This window comes from Polypterus senegalus, chromosome 18 (assembly GCF_016835505.1).
Source record: "Polypterus senegalus isolate Bchr_013 chromosome 18, ASM1683550v1, whole genome shotgun sequence".
NCBI classification, from domain to species: domain Eukaryota; kingdom Metazoa; phylum Chordata; class Cladistia; order Polypteriformes; family Polypteridae; genus Polypterus; species Polypterus senegalus.
In genome coordinates, this window is record NC_053171.1 from 75,223,009 (window position 1) to 75,240,702 (window position 17,694).

General features: G+C 40.0%; 1 protein-coding gene across 1 annotated transcript; it reads right to left on the reverse strand.

Annotated features, from left to right (window-relative positions):
• Positions 1-7,543: 7,543 nt before the first annotated feature.
• On the reverse strand, positions 7,544-17,635 carry ndufa3 (NADH:ubiquinone oxidoreductase subunit A3). The gene is made up of 4 exons (XM_039741453.1): positions 17,525-17,635; positions 17,126-17,200; positions 16,945-17,022; positions 7,544-7,692 (listed from the first exon to the last, which is right to left on the reverse strand). The coding sequence occupies exons 1-4, from the start codon at positions 17,532-17,534 to the stop codon at positions 7,601-7,603; spliced, it is 255 nt and encodes an 84-aa protein (XP_039597387.1). The 5' UTR covers positions 17,535-17,635; the 3' UTR covers positions 7,544-7,600.
• Between the last annotated feature and the right edge of the window lie 59 nt (positions 17,636-17,694).

Below are 17,694 nucleotides of genomic sequence, written 5' to 3' on the forward strand. Positions count from 1 at the left end.
AGACAGGAGTTAGAGCAAACCATATTAACCATCCCTGAGGTAGTTAGCGAACCACCTGGCCGTACTTAGCTAATTGAACATGATATCATTACAGAACCAGGGGTAGTAGTCAGGGAAAGACCCTATCGCCTCCCGGAGGCTAAACTCGCTGAAGCAGAGCTGGAAATCCAACGGATGTTGGACCTGGATATTATTGAAGAGAGTCACAGTCCATGGTCCAGCCCTATCGTCCTCATTTCTAAACCAGATGGCTCTTGGAGATTCTATAATGACTTTAGATGTCTGAACCAGGTTTCCAAATTCGATGCTTACCCAATGCCTCGGGTCGATGACCTTATTGAAAGATAGGGTATGGCCCGATATTTGACTACTCAAATTCCCTTAGCGGCATCTGCCAAAGAAAAAACTGCCTTTAGTATCCCTAGTGGACACTGGCAATACAAGATCCTTCCCTTTGGACTGCACGGGGCACCTGCGACCTTCCAACGTCTGGTAGATAGAGTGCTCAAGCCCCATCAGTCCTATTGTGCTGCCTACCTTGATGACGTAGTCATTTATTCCGGCACCTGGGAGGAACATATATTGCAGGTATTTAAGGTTCTCTCAACGCTAGCGAAAGCCAGTCTCCGCATTAACCCACGCAAGTGTTTCTTTGGATTACAGGAGGCCAAATATTTAGGCTACCTAGTGGGGGGAGGACAAGTAAAACCACAATGTTCCAAAATAAAAGACTTCTTGGAATGGCCCCGTCCGATTACCAAGAAACAGGTGCAAGCCTTCTTGGGGTTAGCAGGGTATTACCGTCGGTTTCTGCCCTGTTTCTCCGAAAGGGCAGCTCCCTTGACTAATCTCGCAAAGAAACGGACTCCTTTATATGTGGCATGGGACGACAAGACAGAACAGGCATTTAGTGACTTGAAGAAGGCCCGGACTTCGGCACCTATTTTGAAAACTCCTAATTTTTCTTTACCTTTTATTCTCCAGGCCGATGCTTCGGACACAGGCCTAGGTGCCGTGTTGAGCCAGAGCATCGATGGTGTCAAACACCCCGTTTTCTACCTAAGCCGGAAACTGTTGGATCGAGAGGCCAGGCATGCGGCTGTGGAGAGGGAGGCCTTGGCTATTAAGTGGGCGGTGACTCATCTGAGGTACTATCTGTTGGGTCACGAGTTCACTCTGGTGACGGACCATGCCGCCTTACAGTGGATGGCACTTCATAAGAAGTCGAACCCCCGAGTCACCAGATGGTTTTTGCACCTTCAGCCTTATAAGTTTACCATTACTTATCGCCGAGGTCCCCTTCAAGCCAACGGATTCACGACCTCTCGGTTCGGGCTGCCCGACCCGATGGGTCTGGGCTGAGGGAGGGGTCATGTCACGCACGTGCGAGTAGGGGGCCGCGGAAGGACCTAAACGGGAACATGAAAGCACATGCCAGAGGAGATTGGTGGAGTACTAACTTCTCTCTCTTTTATCCTACAGAAAGAAAGACGCACCACCGCCATGATCCTGCTACCATTTCCTGATTCCGCATCACCACTTCCGCCCTCCCTCTGTCGAGTCCTGATGACGTCATCAATCCCAGAATTCATCTCGGTTCCTTCCCAGCACGTATCACTCTTCATTTCCGGTCCCTCATCATAAATGCTCCCCCATTCCGCCATTTGGGCAGTCTCTGTTAGAACCTACAATTAATGTACGAATCTACTTTGACTCAGTTTGTTACAGTATACGGAGCCGGAAAACCCCAAACCTTTATGTTTGTGTGGACTCTTTATTACAATATATATACATATACATACACACAGTATATATATACGCACACACACACACACATAGATCTGGCTGTTTAGAAGAGCAGACTAGCGACTTCACTATGCAGATTTAACTAATATTAGATAATAGCACAATATCTTCAAATTAAATATAAAGTGAAATACTACAATGGGATATTTTTCGTGTAACAGACACTGTGATTCAACAAAAACTTTTCTTTCTGGCATCTACTCTCACTGCAACAGACAAATATGCATATGTTCCTAATGTTCCTATCAAGTATTATTATTTTCAATTTTGCTGAACACTGCTTATACTAAAACTGTAAAAGATGGCACCAGTTTATCATTCTAATTGCACAAAGATACAAAACTACTTTCTATACTGTCACTACGTGTTGCCATGACTAATTCTTATATTTTCAAGAAACATCAATTTTGCTGAAAGATGAGGCAGCTCTTGCACTCTGTGTCCAGGAATAAAAGCTTAATGTCATTCTAATGAAGTAATTCCTGCAAAAAAACATGACCACATTTTGACCTCTTGTTTCCATCCCACTGGTTATCACCGTTAGGAGTGTGCAGTTTTGGGCTCAGAGTATAGCTAATGAGTCAAACGACACACCAATGAGTTTAGCAGATGGAAATTAATCCAATTTTAAACTTGACTCTCACACTCAGCATATGTTTAGGAAGTACATTTTAGTTATCACTTTCACTACGATGTGAAAATTGTTAACCTTACTGCCCTAGAATCTTATCCAGTATTGTATCTAATAATTACATACTTTACCATAGTGTTATTTAAAAATAAGCATTATTAGTTTAATCTGAAGCATGAATTCTGTACGCTGTATGATTCATACCCAAGAAAGTTTACCTCAAATGTCAGAATAAGAATAAAAAGTCAACTACAAAAAAAGGTTAAGAATTGTATAGCATTGTATATACAGTGGTGCGTTCCTACAAGTACTTGGGGGTCCACATCAATGACAGGTTGGCAGTGGCCCTGTAACACAGAGGAACAATACAAGAAAGAGCAGAGCAGGTTCTTTTTTTCATAAAAGACTGTGTTTAAAGTGGTTAGTGACATCTTCTACAAGTCTGTGATGGCCAGTGCGACTTTCTACACTATGGTGTGCTCGGCTGGTAACATCACTTCAAGAGAGGCCCACCGAATCAACCACCTAAATAAAAGGGTGGAGTCAGTTATGGGATGCACTCTGGACCCACAGCAGTAGTAACAAAGGAGAGAATTAAAACTGATGTGTCTGCAATTATGAACCATGCTGCACATCCACTCCCTAAAACACTAAATGGAGTACTTTCAGCCAACAAATTATTCAGAAGAAGTGTGTCCAGAAACAATATGGGGGTTCCTTGATACTAACAGCAATATGTCTGCATAAAGCGTCACTGTGACTGTAACTGTTTTTCAAAAAGTTTTTCTTTTGTCTTTTGTTTTTTTTATCCTCTTTAGTCGTTCTGATGTGTGTTCAGACCATAATGTGTGTTTATGTATATGCACTCACAGGCCACATTATTAGATACATCTAGCTAGTACCAGATTGGACCCCCTTTTGCCTTCAGAACTGACCTCGATTCAATAAGGTGCTGGAAACTTTCCTTTGGGGCTTTGGTTTATACTGACATGACAGCTTCACACAGTTGTTGCAGATTATTTAGCTGCACATCCATGATGTGAGTCTCTCGTTTTACCACAACCCATAGGTGTTCAATTGGATTGGGGCCTGGTGACTGTTGAGGCCATTTGAGTACAGCAAACTTGTTGTCATGTTCAGGAAACCAGTTTGAGACAATTGGAGCTTAGTGACATGGTGCATTACCCTGTTGGACGTAGCCATCAGAAGATGGGTACACTGCAGTAAAAGGATGGACATGGTCAGCAACAACACTCAGGTAGGCTGTGGAATTTAAACGATGCTCAGTTGGTGCTAATGGGCCCAAATTGTGCCAAGAAAATATACCCTATACCAGGGGTGTCAAACTCCAGGCCTGGCGAGCCACAGTGGCTGCACGTTTTAATTCTAACCCTTTTCCTAATCACTGACCAGTTTTCACTGCTAATTAACTCCTTTTCCCTTCATTTTAATAGCCCGGTTTTTAAGGATTCAGTCCTCTGAATTGATTTGTTTCTTCATGAGATGGCAGCCAAACAGAAATAAGACGTGAAACGACCCAATAGATGAGCAGCTAAGCTGGGATTTCAATCTCCAACCAATTTCACTCCAACTGAGCTGTTAATGTTAATTAAGCCCGTTATTTTATTTTGTGGTCTGTTACTGCTCTCATTTTGCCACAGCAGACACTTCCAAAACTGTTGATTTTCTGTTCGTCAAACTGTTTTGGTGACCTGAGCAGATCAACCTTACCGATACCTTCATTTTTCTTTATTTTCAGATATTGTGCTACGGTCACAGGTAAGCTGGTCATGTGGCAACTCGTTTTGTTTCTCGTTATTGTTTGGCTACTAATTAAAAAACAAAGAGACAACTAAGAGGCCTCCCCCGAGTCAAGTTAATTAAAACTAAGGCAAAAGAAGTTAATTAGCAGCAAAATCTGGTCACTAATGAAGAAGGTGGTTAGAATGAAAACCTGCAGCCGCTCCAGCCCTGGGGCCTCATGTATAAACGGTGCGTACGCACAGAAATGTTGCGTAAGAACTTTTCCACGTTCAAATCGCGATGTATAAAACCTACACTTGGCGTAAATCCACGCACTTTTCCACGGTACCTCATACCTTGTCGTACGCAAGTTCTCCGCTCGGTTTTGCAGACTGGCGGCACCCAGCGTCAAAGCAGTGCTACTGTTCCTGTGTGGTTACACCTTATTTTCCTGACGCGCTTTATAAATACACGAAACTAACCGCATATTGTTTATTAGTGTAATGCATCTGATTGTAATTAACTTGTAACAATATAATGGTAGAGGGAACAGCCATAGTATTCCAAATACCATAACTGCTTTAGCGTTGTTACTCTCACTTCTTCTTCTTCTTTCAGCTCCTCTTGTTAGGAGTTGCCACAGCGGATCATCTTTTTCAATATTTCTCTCACTGCACCACTCAGAGTATTTATATCACTGTATCTGAGTGTGAATCACAGCAGCAGCTGATCGGAAAGGGAATTATCGGTATACAGCTTCAAGGACACGCTGTCTCAGCCACTGCAAAATGTTTTAAAGCCTTTCCTGTACGGACCTCGCGGTTCAGAAACAGAAACGATATCATTTATAAGGTGAAATTCAGCAAAATATGTTTATTAAATTATACAGATAAAACTTTAACTTCATTTAAATAATCTATATTCTTCACTGGGAGTGTCGTTAAGGATAGAATAATTAAACATGTACTACGAAGACATTTCAATGTTCTTTAAACGTTTTGAAGAATCGGCGCTAAGCTTACAGATGGCTTAACGTCTATTACAGAGCTGATTGTATGGCGATCGGTTACTTGGGGAAAGAAAAGCACTGACTGCAGTGACGGCTACGCCAATATATATTGAATATAAAACAGAAAGAGAAAATAACAACACAGCTAAAAACACAGCGACAAATTTCGGCAAAAGTTAAATGCTTGTGTCATGAGCACGAGGCGGCTATGCAGCCATCCACTGTGCATAAGCTACCTTACTGACGGGCGGGCGAAGGACCCACCGATTCTTCCTCTGCCCAGTGCCACCACAAGCCTAGAGCCGCCCCTGATTGTACTGCTGCAATAAATTATTTCATCGAAGTGAAACACATGTTTAATAATGTGCTTTAACTCCTATCATCATGAAAATGATATCACGTATACATCTCAGTATTTTAGTTATTCAGAGAACTGTAATATTACGAATGTAATTGATTCTGTGTCCAGTTGGAGGAAGAGAGCCGGTTTAAAAAGCAAGTAGTGATTCACACACATAGAAGATCAAATACAAAACAAAGCATTTAATGTGCTACTTTAATTACGATGTGATTTGAGAAACTGGTTAATTAAACGATTTTAAGATGAAGTTTATGATGTTCTACTTTAATGACAAAATAAACTACGTGATTAAAGTGGAAATGTCGAGATTGAAGTTGACATTTTGTGCTTTTTCCTCACTGTGTGCCTTTTTTCTCTGTACCCTAATAAGCTTTCATATGACACTCAGACAGTGGGCTTACAACTCGGCTTTTCACGGCGACTTTGATATGTGACTTCTTTTTATTTCTGGCACTGTGCGATTTGTGAATGTGAGCTTTCAAGTTTCTCCAACACGCTATGTCACTCGATCAACTTCCTTTTGTTGATTATACCACGGTTTATTTGAACAAATAGTATGTTTTTCCTTTGCCTCCACTTGGTATTCGCTGAAATTCTTATATTTTCCCCGTGCTTTTCCCATTGTCTTTTCACAGAAGGCTGCGCTTAAGGGCGATTTATATTGATTTGCATATTCAAATAGGCGTAATTCTGGGAGTATTTGAGGCGTTACATAATGCGCGTGCACGAGCGTTAGTTTTCACGCTGACCGGGATTTATGTAGCGGAAGAACGTGGAAGTTGGAGTACGCACAGATTCCTGCATCTGGATTTTTCTGTGCGTAAGCACATTTCAGCTTTTGTGCTTACGCCATGTTATAGTGCGAGTTCTACGCACGGCGTTATACATGAGGCCCCTGGAGCTCGACACATGTGCCCTACACCATTACAAGACCACCACTACCAGCTTGAACTTTTGAAATATGGCAGCATGGATTCATGCTTTCATGTTGTTGATGCTAAATTCTGACCCTACCATCCAAATGTCACAGCAAAAAGCGAGACTCATCAGACCAGGCAATGTTTTTCCAATTTTCTGTTGTCCAATTTTGCTGAGCCCGTGTGAATTGCAGCTTCAGCTGTCTGTTCTTAGCTGACAAGATGGCACCTGGTGTGCTCTCCTGCTGCTGTAGCCCATCTGTTTCAAAGTTCGATATTTTGTATGTTCTGAGATGCTTTTCTGCATACCTTGGTTGTTACAAGTGATTTGAATTACTGTTGCCTTTCTATCAGCTCAAACCAGTCTGGCCATTCTCATCTGAACTCAAAACATTTTCACTCAGAGAACTGCTATTCACTGGATATTTTCCATTTTTAAGACCATTCTCTATAAACCCTACAGATGGTTGTGTGGAAAAATCCCAGCAGATCAGCAGTTTCTGAAATACTCAGACCAGCCTGTCAGGCACCAACAACCCTGCCATGTTCAAAGTCACTTAAATCACATTTCTTCCATATTCTGATATTCGATTTGAACTTCAGCAGGTCATCTTGACAATGTCTACATGCCAAAAAGCATTGAGTTACTGCCATGTGATTGGCTGATTAGATACTTGAGTTAACATGCAGTTGAACATTATATATATTTATTTTATCTACATACATGCATTAAATAATAAAATATGTACGTATTTAATGAACTCCTGTAAAATGCCAAAATTCAGCCTGGGGACAAATAAAGTTCTATCTAAAAGGCAGACCATTCCAATGAATTGAGAGAAGCAGGCCAAACGTTTGTAGTAGTAGTTTAGAAAAATGAAATAAAAAAAGAGCAGAGCTGCATATTTAATGATGGAATGACTGAGTGACTAATCAGCAAAGTCCGTCGGACCTAATTTTTAGGCTTTAGTGTTTCCTGAATGAGTAGGTGAAGATCAGACCTTACTTGGGCTCCATCCCTTTGTGAAGATAACTTTTGTGCTTCATATTAGTTAATAAGGACAATGTAAACAAACTCTAATTAAATAAACACTTTTATTCATAAAGGAAGCAATGTTATTAGCAGTAGATATTCACATCTTCTTAAACCATTCTAAATTGGGTCCCACGGGGTCAGCAGGATGGCTTGGAATATCTGGCATGTTTCCATCATCTCGTACTGGAACTGAAAAAATCCAAACAAAAAGTCTAAATGACGCTCAGCAAAAATTTCACATATAAAAAAAGAGTAAACTGTGTATAGAGTGAAGACCTAAAATTTTAGATATATGATTTTTGAAACGACATATAGTTAATCCTACTGGAGATCACCCATTATTCTTTTTCTCCAGCAAGATTCTATTATAGCAACTTTAGTTTTTATGCTGAAGGCACTGTAAAAGTGGAGAACTATGGGAAGGTGGCAGAATAAACATGTTGCTTTACCCTGGTCTTCTTGGAGAGCCTTACTGTGTAATGATAATGATTTATCTTGCTTTGGCTCAGTGGGTGGAATTGCCTTAATCTATAAACTGAGAAAGTCCTGATTTATTTGAGCAATAAATCATTTGACTGTCAGTACCCAATGCTTATTTCACAACACAAAAGTCCTGCAGCTGGAACTACTGCTGTAAACAGGGTAAGTTCTGCTGAACTTGAATATGGAGTTGGTCATTCTATTTGGATTTAATATTTATTACTTAATGAATAAGAATCATCATTATCACCTCCACCATGCTAACCAAGATTATGTAACTGATGACATTTGTAAGGAAAAAAAAAAAAAAGTTAAGATTTCACAGTTTTAACATTTGTAATGTACTTTAATATGGGCCTCTTTTTTCACCCACGAGCGTTCAGTTTCTCAGAAAACCCACACAGTTAAATCCACTACTTTTTCTTCTTCTTTGCTTTCTACCTAACTGGTTAACTGTAAATTCTTGCTACTTTTATTAGTTTGGTTCACAAAAAAAGCAAAACGTCTGACAAACGTGGGGAGTTCCAAATACTGTAATTTGCAAATGAAGTACTTTTTCATTTTTGTTTACTTATTGCCATTTATGAAAACTGTGACAAAGCACTGTGTATGTATTACATAATCAGATATTTCTATTTTATTAATTTTTATAGATAGATATTAATAAATGCAGCATTTCTTGAAAAGGCAAGTGCCTGCAGAAAGTGACGGAATGACAATTATGAAAACTTTAAAAAGATTGTGGTTTCAAACAGTTTTTACATTTTGAGATGTTCAGCTCTATCCCTAGTATTGGTACAAATTGAAACTTGACTCCAGAATCCCACAATTTTTGCAAACCATTTATCCATCATTTAATATTGACGACCTTATTGAGAAACTACTTTTTCTTTTTCATATTATTATTATTAAGTGTTAATCACTGCTCGGATACTGCTAAAAACCCAAAAAACCTCCCACCTAGTTTTACTGGGCTCAGTGAAAGAACGGATGGAACTGGAACATGTCAATAGGCAAGAACAACACAAAACCAACTGGGTTTATGAACAAATTGCGAAAAAGATTTAGACAATACATTTGATTATATTTCTTGATATTCGAAAACATAACATGAGAAGCTAATGATCAAACCACAAGAAGGCAGTACAATCATTCAGTTTAATTTTTTATAGTGTTCTTCATGAACTACAGTATCTGTGCCATTATCAACTGCTGAAATATGACCAGCATACAATGGAGGAGTGGAAAACTCTATTCAGCAGCATCCTAAGAGACAATAAACCACTGGAGGGTCTGTGGTCAGTTATAACAGACATAGTCAGACATGGTCAAAGTCCTTGGGCCCTCAGCTAATTGCATACCTAACTGGCCTAAACAGAGAAAGCAGTGGCTATCTTGCAAGGATATTTTTCACATTAACTTGTAAGAAGGATGGAGAGCCACAAGGATCAATGACAACTGTCTGCATTTGCCGATTACACTAAGCTGGATGGATCAGTGGCGATATGTGCGATTTGTATTTTTCCAACAAATAGAAGGTCCAGAAGTTGGGAAGGATTCATAGTGGTAGTGTGGTGGTATGAGAAAGCTTTTCCTGGAGCACATTAGGCCTCTAAATATCAAATGAGTATCATCTGAATGACACAGCACCCCTTAATGGCAATTGTCTACCTTTTTTCCAATAGGTACTTCAAGCAGGATAAAGCATCATGTCACAAAAATTACAAAGACTTTAGCTTGCTCCAGTGGACTGTGTAGTCCCCTCTTCTCAATCAAATAAAACAACTTCTGGAAGAGTCTGAATGGGATGTCCACAGCATGAATATTCTTTGTTGACAAATCCATAGGAACTGTGTGATGTAGCCGAGTTAGCATAGGCCACAATCCCTAAAGCAGGGGTGCCCAATGCGTCAATCGCGATCGACCGGTAGATCATGTTGCATTCTAAAAAAAATTTTTTTAAACGTTAGTCTATCATATATCCTCCCTATGGCATTTGCCACTTGATTGACATACAGGGCGGCCAATCTGAGATTTCTTCTCTTCTAAGACGCTGGTCATCCCGCGCACACGATCAAACATGCGAGCTACTGCAAAACTCCGGCTGTGATCTAGTTAACGTTCCAATTTATATCGACTAAAGAAGATTTAAAAAAAAAAAAAAATGTTTGGGGAGGGTATGGGCTGGATGTAGAATTAGAAGAGGATTTTTTTCTCACAATGTCACAATCGAAGTGCGTTTATCTGATCTGTCAATCTATCATTGCTATTCCAAAGAAAGAAAATGTGGAAAGGCATTTTCAAACCGTTCATAAAAACTACGAAACTGACTTCCTTCCGAAAAGCGATCTGAGAAAGAGAAAGGAGAGGGAACTAAAATCGCAGTTAATCGGACAGCCATCATTTTTCACTCGCCTGAATTCAAAAGCTCCTTGACTGCATTATTTGGGCTCTACTCATTTATGCGAGTCAGACTTTTTCCACATGACAATTATTAAATCCAAATACTGTAGTGACCATAAATGTATTGAATTGTTATTGTGCCATAAAGGTTATTCAGTTATGCAAGGAATGCCAACATACATTTTAAGTATATATACTGTATATCATTTTTAATGTAGGTAGGTCATTTCGACCTGGTCATTTTAAAAGTAGCTCGCAAGCTGAAAAAGTGTGGGCACACCTGCCCTAAAGGATGTTTCAGTCACCTTGCTGAATGCGTTCCTTAAACAAATTAAAGCAGTATTACATGCAAAACAGAGTATATCTGCCACTAGAAATATGTAACTAAAAGTGGCCAGTGCACATATATAAAACCTGCTGTGCACCTTACAGGAATTACTAGACTCAAGACAAAAATCACCCCGAATTAGAAAGCCACTGGATACACAATTAAAAGGAACACACATGGATTTATTAAAGTGATTCTGCACAATACAAGGCCTTTACTAATTGTAATTTGCACTTGGAAAAAGATAAAACACACCTTCTGTCAGACTATGTCAAAAAAAGTATTTTTTTTCAACCCATATAACAACAACAGATATATTGGATAACTCACCAAGCAGTACAGCAGAAATCTAGGGACCTTCAAGCTAACCTAATATTTAACTATTGAGAGTGGCATAGGGCCATCTACTCTCATTAAAACTTTGTTCTAATTATTAAAGATTAGACAGTTGGTAAAAATTTTTGCGAAGAATTTTTTTTTTTTTGTTCAAATGGCAGTAATAAATCATCACCAAGCAGCTTATTATTACCATTGTATGTTTTTGTTTGGTTGTAACGTGGAGTTATACTGGGCTTGAACTTTCCACCCACCTAAGCATTTAAAATTTTAAGAACAGTAAATTTTAAAAGATTTTAACAATGGGAGTACCAATAAGCATATAAAGCAAAGAAAAAAATTACTTCTTTAAAATTGTCAATTTTATACATCTGTGTGTTTTCTTGACAAGAAAAAAAAATGCGCAAACTACATAGAAATGATATGTATGGAGTGCATTTTTTAAAAGCTATTCCTGTTTTATACATTAATGACTAATATTACTTTAAAAACTAGAAAGAACTAATCAAGCTGCTTGTTCCTAGTAACTGTTTTGCGTTTCAAGTTCTAAAAAAAACATTCTTCCTATGATGCATTATTTCTTTCAGTTAGCAGTAGGGCCTTAAGGAATATACTACACTGCTCAAAAATTGAGGGAACAATTAAAGATCACAGTCTAACACCAAGTCAATTTTGCTTCAGGGATATCAATCTGTCCAATTAGGAAACAACAGTGATTGTGAAACAACTTCACCTGCTTTGGTGCAAATTAAAGAGACCACAGGTGCAATGGAGAGGCAACAGCAAGACACCCCCCAGAAAAGGTGGGGTCTACAGATAGTTGCTGTCTCCTTATCCTTCCTGACGGAGTCTTCTCTAGTTTTGCATTTTGCTAGTGTCCTCATCACCACTGGTAGCATGTGGGGGCACCTGCAGCTGATTCAGGATGCACAGGTTGTCCAGCTCTTCCAGGATTGCACAGCCATACATGCCATCACAAGAAGGTTTGCTGTGTGTAAGGCACAGTCTCACGAGAACGAAGGAGATACCAGGAGATGGGCCTTTACACAAGTAAAGCTGGACAGGGCTGTAAAAGGGCATCAACCCAGCAGCATGACCAGTGTCTGCTCCTTTGTGTGAAGAGGAACAGGAGGAGCACTGCCAGAGCCCTATAGAAGTACTTCCAGATAGCTACTGGAGTGCATGTTTCTGGCCAAACTGTCAGAAACAGTCTCCACGTGGGTGACATGAGGGCCTGACATCTTCTAGTAAGACATGTGCTCACAGCCCATCACCATGCAGCTCGATTGGCATTTGCAAGAGAATAAACAATTGGCAGCTCCACCATTGGCACCCCATTCTCTTCACAGATGAGAGCTGGTTCACAGAACAGTGCGCTATGCATGCATGTGCTAGGCAACGGTACCCTGACTGCTGTTAAGTACCAGGATGAAAACCTCGGAGCCATTATCAGGCCTTGCACTGGTACTCGGCCTCCTGTGGTGTTCAAGTGTGTAGGTGGTATCTGGATGACGAAGACTTCAGTGCTATTATATATATATATATATATATATATTATATAAAAAAAGACACCGCCATGGAGTGGCGCACACTGTCTAGGAGCCCACTGATGCCCTGATCCAGGTCTGGGAGGAGATCCCCCAGGACATCATCCACGGTCTCTTCAGGAGTATGCCCAGATGTTGTTGGGAGTGCATACAGACACGTGGGGGCCAAACACACTACCGAGTCACAATATGTGTTGCCGTGATGAAATTCACACAAGCTGAATCAGCCTGTGAGTTCAATTTTTGTCTTCTGGTGTGATGTTGAATCTGGCCCTCAAGGGGTTGGTGATTTTAGTTTCCATTGATCACTGTTACATCATTTTGTTCTGAGCAAATAAAAAAATATTCAACTCGAAAATCTTTACTGAGGAATATGTTGATTTTAAAAAAAAAAAAAAAAAAAAAACAGATCCGATGTGTGATTGAAGTGTTCGGCATATGATGAGTTGTATGACAAGTTGGACACTAAGGAGGGAGAAAAGGACCTGTACCGATTGGCTAGACAGAGGGACCAAGCTGGGAAAGAGGTGCAGCAGGTTAGGGTGATAAAGGATAAAGATGGAAACGTACTCACAAGCGAGGAGAGTGTGTTGAGCAGAGTACTTCGAGAGGCTGATGAATGAATATAACGAGAGAGAAAAAGAGAAGAGGTTGGATGATGTGGAGATAGTGAATCAGAAAGTGCAATGTTTTACCAAGTAGGATTAGGAAGTAAGGACAGCTATGAAGAGGATGAAAAATGGAAAGGCTGTTGGTCCAGATGACAAACCTATGGAAGCATGGAGGTGTTTAGGAGAGATGGCAGTGGCATTTTTAATCAGATTGTTTAATGGAATCTTGGAAAGTGAGAGGATGCCTGAATAGTGGAGAAGAAGTGTACTGGTGCCGATATTTAAGAATAAGGGGGATGTGCAGGACTGCAGTAACTACAGGGGAATAAAATTGATGAGCCACAGCATGAAGTTATGGGAAAGAGTAGTGGAAGCTAGGTTAAGAAGTGAGGTGATGATCAGTGAGCAGCAGTATGGTTTCATGCCAAGAAAGAGCACCACAGATGCAATGTTTGCTCCGAGGTTGTTAATGGAGAGGTTTAGAGAAGGCCAGAAGGAGTTACATTGTGTCTTTGTGGACCTGGAGAAAACATATGACAGTGTGCCTCAAGATGAGCTGTGGTACTGTATGAGGAAGTCGGGAGTGGCAGAGAAGTACGTAAGAGTGGTACAGGATATGTACGAGGGAAGAGTGACAGTGGTGAGGTCTGTGGTAGGAGTGACGGATGCATTCAAGTTGGAGGTTAAAATACATCAGGGATCGGCTCTGAGCCCTTTCTTATTTGAAATGTTGACAGACAGGTTGACAGACAAGATTAGACAGGAGTCCCCATGGACTATGATGTTTGCTGATGACATTGTGATCTGTAGCGATAGTAGGGAGCAGGTTGAGGAGATCCTGGAGAGGTGGAGATATGCTCTAGAGAGGAGAGGAATGAAGGTCAGTCGGGACAAGACAGAATACATGTGTGTAAATGAGAGGGTCAGTGGAATGGTGAGGATGCAGGGAGTAGAGTTGGTGAAGGTGGAGGAGTTTAAATACTTGGGATCAACAGTACAGAGTAATGGGGATTGTGGAAGAGAGGCGAAAAAGACTGCAGACAGGGTGGAATGGGTGGAGAAGAGTAGTGTCAGGAGTGATTTGACAGATGGGTATCAGCAAGAGTGAAAGGGAAGGTCTACAGGCCAGTAGTCAGACCGGCTATGTTATATGGGTTGGAGACGGTGGCACTGACCAGAAAGCAGGAGGCAGAGCTGGAGGTGGCAGGGTTAAAGATGCTAAGATTTGCATTGGCATGACGAGGATGGACAGGATAGGAAATGAGGACATTAGAGGGTCAGCTCAAGTTGGACGGTTGGGAGACAAAGTCAGAGAGGCGAGATTGCATTGGTTTGGACATGTGCAGAGGAGAGATGCTGGGTATATTGGGAGAAGGATGCTAAGGATAGAGCTGCCAGGGAAGAGGAAAAGAGGAAGGCCTAAGCAAATATTTATGGAAGTGGTGAGAGAGGACATGCAGGTGATGGGTGTAACAGAGCAAGATGCAGAGGACAGCAAGATATGGAAGAAGGTGATCCACTGTGGCAACCCCTAACGGGAGCAGCTGAAAGAAGAAGAAGAAGAAGTATAATTCAAAAAGTAGTCAACACAGGAACTGAAAAACCACAAGGTAGGGCTGTAGGTTTTTAGCTCAATCAATTTTTCTCTTAAAAGCCTTCTCGCATATATACAAGAAGTCATTTCCATTCCAAGCTCTTGTTTAGCCACATAAGAAATTTATAAAAACATGTTGATTTTACTTTTTGAAATGGGTTAATTGTGTACTGGAAAGGTTTAAAATTCATTAATCCAAAATAAAATTAGAAACATACACCGCTACTGATACGATCAAGTTAGCCTTATTATATGCACGGAGTTATTTACTAACTACCATTAAGAAAATATAGCAATTAATAAAATATTAATCTTAAGTTAATTAAAATGAGTTTCTTTTACTTTCATAAAATCTGTTTAGCATTAATTTTGTTCTGCTTCAGTCATGTGCTTAACTATATCGCATTTTAGTTTGTCTTAAAGATAGCACTGCTGCTTCCTGGATCCAGAAATTGTCAGTAAGGAGTTCCTCTTAATCCCTGAGTTTGTGTGCATTTTCCTTCGGGGATTCTGATTTTCCTTGAACATCCTTATTTGGTTAATTCAAGAGTGTAACTTTGCTCTGAGCAAGCCAATATTAAGATCCCCATGGGCTTCAGGGTTTCGAAGCTCAAAAGACCTCACGGTCCCCACAACCACCTCCATACCTTCACTCAGCACATACGCAGACATTATAAACATCACGTGTTCAAAACAAATCAGGCACAAGCACCGAAGTAGACAAAAAAAAACAAAAACCCAAAACTTTCTATCTGGTCAACTTTGCCTTCCTTTTTTGTTCATTAGTCTTTTCAAATGAATGCAAGAAATGGAATGCAATGTCAATCTGCAAAAAATCAACTTTTGAAAGCACAGTTAAACATCAATTGAACACTTTGAAAAGGCCAATGCTACTTTGTAGCAAAAAGCAACATGCTGCAGAGCATTCTAGATTGGCGTATTGGCACCAAATTTATATAAAAAAAAAAACAAACAACACCCACACACATATAGGGAATCCTAAAAAAATATATACAGAATCCTTCATTGTGGTGTCATATCTTCTTCAGTGGCATCATTATCTTCCACATTGTTGTTCTCAGTTGTGTCAGTGTTATGGGACTATATCCCATCCAAAAAAAAATACATTTTGTGATTTATTTTTGAAAACACTGCCAATGTTAAGTACAATTTTCAGCAAAACAATGTATTTTGCTTTCCTCTAAACCCCCATTTTTTTCTTTTCACTTGGCTATCACCTTAAATTACCACCTATTTCAACTTCTCTTTTTGCAAAGCATTAAATGCACAATCTCCTAAAACTGATTTATTAGACACCTGCTCTGATTACCCAACAACAGTATCAATCAAACAGAATTCTTATGTTTCTTTTAAAAACCATTTTAATCAGGTGTAATTGGATATAATCATGAGGAGCAAAGTTGGGACAGGAATGTGCCTTGGATAGCAGATTGCCTGTACTACCAGTGAAAACATAGGCGTTTTCCATTATTAAGCCTTTTTTTTTCTTACATACACCAAGACCACTTTCTGAGCAGTGCCTCCAACCTGTACACAGACCTGGATGTGGCTCAGAGTATGTATTGGCCTTGTACATGGTTGTCCTGACTCTGGCCAGACCTGGACTAGGTTAGTTTGAAAAAGATATGTTTTTCTATCTTGTTTATGTGAATTTTTCACCCTTTATCTCTTTAAAGCATTTTGACAAAGCATCAAGAAAAGCCTAATAGAAAACAAAGAGACCAGCTGATTACAGTTACAGTCTTGGAGACCTTTAATGTAAAATTTTCAGATACGCACATTGCATGGAAAGAAACGTCAACCACAGCAAACAGAATATATTCAATACCCGAGAATATTGGCTACACTAGCATGTAACAATTTCAGTGTGCTTTTTTTTTGCAATTCGTGTCCATTGTGGAGTGAAATTCAAAACAAGGTTTCTTGGCAAACTCCTCCATTTGCTGCGCTCAGCCTAACACCAAGCACACCAAGTGAGATGTAAGAATATACAGTACATTACTGTAAGCTGTATTCAAGTATGAAGTACTGTCATCGTGCACAACGATACAATGTAACACGCAAATGATTTACTTCTGACACATCATAACAGCAATACACCTTTTAATTCCATAAACTCACCTGGATAGTTATATGGCATCACATCGTTGATCATTTTAGAATATTTGGTGTATGGGCTGATTAGTGGGAAGATGACAGCTGCAGACAGAAAGAGATTATTAAACAAACAGTGCGCATTTTAAACGGTGCGGGTTTTTAAAGACTAAAGCTAAATCTCTCGTTCTGTCAAGAGCGAACTTACCGAGTCCTCCAATGGCAAATGACACCGTTATCACCGGCTCTTTGGCCCAAGCATTTTTCAGGAACGAGGCAATTCCTTAACGAAGAGAGCCACTGAATTACTTGCCAGTATAAAACAGCGAACAGATAGTGTCTAGACCTAAATATATACCTATGAACCATGCAACAGTACCGCCTAGATCGGAAGCAATAACTCCTCAAATTCACTCTCAGGCATAACATCGTATATAACATTTATTTTGAGCGACATACCTTAATCCACTCACTATCCACCCACAAGGTGACCTACAAATCCCCGGTCTCCCTATTGTAGAGACCATGAAATCAAGATAAGACTAAATTCCTAATTGAGACTAACTGTAACTAAATAACAGATCATATAATAAATATGTTAACTTACTTCCAGCCATACTGCTCCTGTGCTCCCCAAAACTGAAATGTCCCTTAAATGTTGTGGGATTTGTAGTTTTGCTCAGAGTGCTACGCGTATTTCCTCCGGGTGATACTTTTGCGCGATATTTGGTTCCGAATGCAAATATAACGTAGACGCAAGCGACTTCTCCTGGCATG